General features: G+C 52.0%; 1 protein-coding gene across 1 annotated transcript in view; it reads right to left on the bottom strand.

The window, feature by feature from the left end:
* LOC311312929 (protein TANC1-like) overlaps positions 1-5,000 on the bottom strand; it is a gene marked incomplete at its 3' end in the record, with an annotated part of 118,509 nt that overhangs the window by 10,708 nt on the left and 102,801 nt on the right. Inside the window, exon 12 of the mRNA XM_084442937.1 lies at positions 156-264. Coding sequence (XP_084299063.1) covers positions 156-264 — 109 coding nt within the window. The remainder of the gene's footprint in view (positions 1-155; positions 265-5,000) is intronic.

Genomic DNA, 5,000 nt, shown 5'->3' with positions numbered 1-5,000 from the left:
CTAAAAAGCTTATCCCCCGGTAATACCACATTCATAATTCAAAAAATAAACAGACCCCACACACCGTGAAATTATGTACCCTAGCGCAATAATAACAAAGGAGTACAGCTATGGTAACTGGCTTATATAGCAGTGTCCCTTCCCTGCCTCCGTACCTTGAAGATGTGTGCTTTGAGGATGTGGTGGCCCAGCTCCATGGTCTGCTGCCGGTTCAGCTTGCCCTCCTGGCGAGACAGCATGAAGGCCATCAGGGCGTGGCCGCTCCTGGGCAGAGAGGGGACGGACAAGACGGTCAGCCCCAGCGCCAGGACACCTTACCCATAGACAGTAAGGACACAGTAATGAAGGTCTCATTTGTAATAAGGCTGTGTAATTTACAGGTTCGAATCCAAAGTTGTCCGGTGATGAGAGCATTGTGTGAGGTACAGTAGGCCAGAGCTACAGCGAAGAAGAACGTGTCAGAGCTGAGTAGGGCTGGGTATCGACTCCAATTTCAAGAATCGATTATCACGATTCAATTCGATTCGATTCGATTCGATTCAATATTAGTATTAGTAGTAGTAGTGATACTAAAACCTTTTTTAGTTGTAACCTTAATTAAATGACTGCCAAGTTATGCAACACATCAATACTAGGGCTGGTTATCGATACTGATTTCCAAAAATGAATGAATCATTGAATGAATGAATGAACTATTCATTCCTTAATTTATTCATTCATTCATTAAATAAAAGATCGATTTTGGGATTCATGAATCGGTTCTGAATCATTTGATTCACAATCGATGGATCGATTTTTTAAACCCAGCCCTAGAGCTGAGTATGCTGGAGAACCGAAAGAACGTATGCATGTGGAGTGACCCTCAGAACCTCCTGAGTAGTGGAGTGACCCTCAGAGAACCTCCTGAGGAGTGGAGAGCGCAGCCGTGATCCGGGCGGCGTGCTGAATGCACGGAGGGAACGTCGAGGCCACCGGGGGGCGGACTGGAAATAATCCTGCTGAACCATCGGATCACAGTAAATGGACCAATGGCAGGCGAAGCCCTGAACCCCATTAAGAGAACTCTATAAAGCTGAACGGCCCGAGCTGGGGGCGGAGCACCAGGGCCCGGCCCCGCCATCCGTCAGCTGCAGAGGGAGGACGGAGCCGGGCCGTCTGCCGGACGGACCCTCGGACCTGGGAAGCCCGGAAAGTTGGCGTCATGGGTGGGAGGGTTTGTTTATGATCTATTCTGAGACACGAGCAAGCCGGCGATGTATAACGTACAGGACAGGTGTTACCCTGGGGGGGGGGGGGGCGGGGGGTACCTTACGGGGAGCGCTCACCGCACACCTGGGGGGTACTACAGTACACTGGCTGGGTGACGAGTATGACACGTCTCTGTATGGATTGAGACACGTCCGTCTGTGTGAGTTGAGTGACGGGCATTGTTCGTCTTCCGTCATGTTGTTTTGTGATAGGGTGCTGATGTCCCTGGTCTTCTGCCTCTAGAGATTGGAGTCATTATCAGTGATCAGTCTGCAGAGATTGGAGCCATTATCAGTGATCCCGCCGTATGATTTCATCGCTTGCTCCGGGCTCGTCTGGCCAGGTCTGATTGAGCGGTGCTAAGCGCCGTCTAGACAGCCTGGCCTCGGCCTTCTAGGGGGGTCGGAGGTGAGAGAGGAACACCGCCCCCCCCCCCCCCCCCCCCCCCCTCAACGAGGTTCACTCTGGTGTTATTTTACATAGAACATAGAACTAAAAGACCAAGCATGATTGCGGTTCACTGTTTGAGGTAAAATCCTCTCTATGAGTGCCTCTGCTGTGTGTGTGTGTGTGTGTGTGTGTGTGAGTGTGTGTGTGAGACCTCTGTGAGGTCATGCTGGTCTCCTAGCCTCAGTCTGGTCAGTAATGATGGTGTTGAAGGCCTTGAAGGAGCAGATTAGAAAGGCCCTGCGACGTGGACGTCCACCGCCCAGACCAGGCCCTGACCCTGGAGGTGATTCTGACCAGCCTGCCCAGACCAGGCTCTGACCCTGGAGGTGATTCTGACCAGCCTGCCCAGACCAGGCCCTGACCCTGGAGGTGATTCTGACCAGCCTGCCCAGACCAGGCCCTGACCCTGGAGGTGATTCTGACCAGCCTGCCCAGACCAGGCCCTGACCCTGGAGGTGATTCTGACCAGCCCACCCAGACCAGGCTCTGACCCTGGAGGTGATTCTGACCAGCCCACCCAGACCAGGCTCTGACCCTGGAGGTGATTCTGACAGCCCACCCAGACCAGGCTCTGACCCTGGAGGTGATTCTGACCAGCCCACCCAGACCAGGCTCTGACCCTGGAGGTGATTCTGACCAGCCTGCCCAGACCAGGCCCTGACCCTGGAGGTGATTCTGACCAGCCCACCCAGACCAGGCTCTGACCCTGGAGGTGATTCTGACCAGCCCACCCAGACCAGGCTCTGACCCTGGAGGTGATTCTGACCAGCCTGCCCAGACCAGACTCTGACCCTGGAGGTGATTCTGACCAGCCCACCCAGACCAGGCCCTGACCCTGGAGGTGATTCTGACCAGCCCACCCAGACCAGGCCCTGACCCTGGAGGTGATTCTGACCAGTCCGCTCGGACAAGGCTGTGTCCGTTAGGGGTGGGAATCAGTAGTGATCTTACGGTTTGATTTTGATCCTGGGGGTCACGATTCGATTTCAAATTGATTATCGAGGATTCAATTTGATTTTCAATTACGCTCGAATTTTCAATATTTCCCCCATTTGACTGCAGTAACCCATTAAATACAGGGGGGCCGTAGGGAAATATATCCCAAGTGCAAAATTATTGTGAAAACAGGATAACCCCGCCCCCCAAAAATGATTTTTTTTATTAACATTTTTTGTAATGGAAAAAAAGACGAATCGATCGATACAGAGAATAGAATCGCGATTCTTACATAAATTGTTTTCTCCCCCCACTCCTACTGTCCGTGGAGGTGACCCTGACCAGCCCAGCGTGGGAGGAACACTGAGTGACTATGACATCATCCCCTGACGATGGTTCCCTAACGACGGCACGGGAGCTCCATGGACTCCAGCTCCTACCGGCGGCAGCGTCCCGGTAAAGCGCAGCAGCTCGTCCAACACCACAGGGCAGTGAGGGCACACGAGGACACGACGGGAGACCGCGATCCGTCGTCAGGATTGGACTTTCCCTCTGAAAACTCATTTCATCTCAAGTGGAGCGCAGCAGATTACTTGTTAATATTTCAGTATTTCACCGCATGCATATTTAATGCATGGAGCCTCTTTTTTTCCCGCCTTATAAAGAAGACGATCACGTTTTGACCCCCCTCCGACCCCCATCATTATCTCCGTCTAGGCTTCCCGATTCATGAGTGGCGGAGGAATTATGACCTGGGGGCATCGGATGGAGGGACGCACAATTCTGAGAAGTCCTCCCCCTCATAAAGTCTTCCACCACGTCTTCAGCGCCTGTTTTAAACTCGTTACATTGTCAATTCAGAGCCGGAGTTCAAATAACGAAAAGTAATTCTACTCCTACTTTACATTAGCCACGAGTCCTCCTAACAGACTGAAGTGTCGGACGCATCAATGATTGCTCTATTGAAGGAACCGTCTGGAGAACGTGCCGCGCTTATGGGAACAGCCTGGTCTGTAAACAAGCTTTCGTTGAAGGACCTCCGGGTTAAATGGATTTCCCCCGCGCTGGCGGCGCAGAGGGAGGAGCGGCGTTCGCTCCCGGGTTTCGGCCGAGTTGTGAGACACGGAGGCGGCGACCCGAGATGTGTAGGCTGCTGCCGAGCGCCGTTCGCTCCCCCCCGGGCGCGGAGACCAGAGCCGGATTTATTGGACTCGCCTCGAATTTATCTTCCCAGAATCAAGGCCTGGATCCAGTCGTCTGCTCTGCCTCAGCAGTCCAGCAATTACTCTCTTTATTCATGCGGGTCACAGACATGTGCTTAGGTAGCCTACTGTATACTACTGTACATCAGAGCAGCGCTGGCCACAGACAGGGGAGCTACTGTATATGTATATATATATACAAACATACATACATATACATATATATATATATATACAGTATATATATATATAGATACATGTGTATCTGCCTAAGTTCGATACAGTGGGTCGAAATGGCAGGCATCTGACAGACAAAACAGACGCTGGAGAAATGTTGGAATCGCTCTCCGTGCTGAGTTAGACACACACGCCGCCAGCGCCAGCTGTGTCCCAGGAGGTGTGTGTGTGTGTGTGTGGGAAGGGGGGTTGGGGGGGGGGGGTGGATGAGTCACGCTGAACTTATCGACCGGAATTCGTTCCCTCGTTACCGCACAAAACCGGCATTCGAAACTGGCGTCGGGGTCTGTGTGCTCCCCGAGCAAAGCGGCCTGTTATTCAGCGATATAAAAGACAGAGTCTCAAGGTCCAAACAGGGTGATTGTTTGTCCTCCATCTGAGCGCTAATAGGGCCGCCTTCTCCCGGCGGCTCCCGGCAACCCCGTACTCACTCTCCTTCTGAACAGGCCGCCTCTTAAACGAGTAGTATCTCAGTTTGCTAAACGGATATTGTGGAATAAATAAAAGCTTTGAGCCTGAATGAACCTGAAGCTCAGGCTGAAGGTGAGGCTGTTCCCAGAGTGGAGATGAGCTGACTAACTCGCACAAGGACACTTGCATGTATTGCGTTGAGCAGTTACTGTAAGGGTGCTTGTCCACCGACAAGCTGTATTTTAGAGCTGGCACTGTTTTCTCGTTGTTTACAACGGGTAATGAGTTCTAGGGCGCTATAGAGTCGAGAGCTGTGTTCCAAGCGCTGTTTAGCGCTAAAGCGCCATGAGCTCTAGGCTTTTTTTGCAGTTGAAAAAAGTCAAACTTTTTGGGCTAGAGCGCAGGCTGTAAAAGGCTGTTGTGACATCAACGGTCGGTTTTTGGCGAAACCGCAGACGGCGAACGTTAGCTCTAGCTAACGTTAGCTAGCTATCTTAACTTGGCTAGTTAATCTGC

This window comes from Borostomias antarcticus (assembly GCF_949987555.1).
Source record: "Borostomias antarcticus genome assembly, chromosome: 9".
Taxonomy (NCBI): Eukaryota; Metazoa; Chordata; class Actinopteri; order Stomiiformes; family Stomiidae; genus Borostomias; species Borostomias antarcticus.
This window is presented reverse-complemented; position numbering and strand designations above follow the sequence as displayed.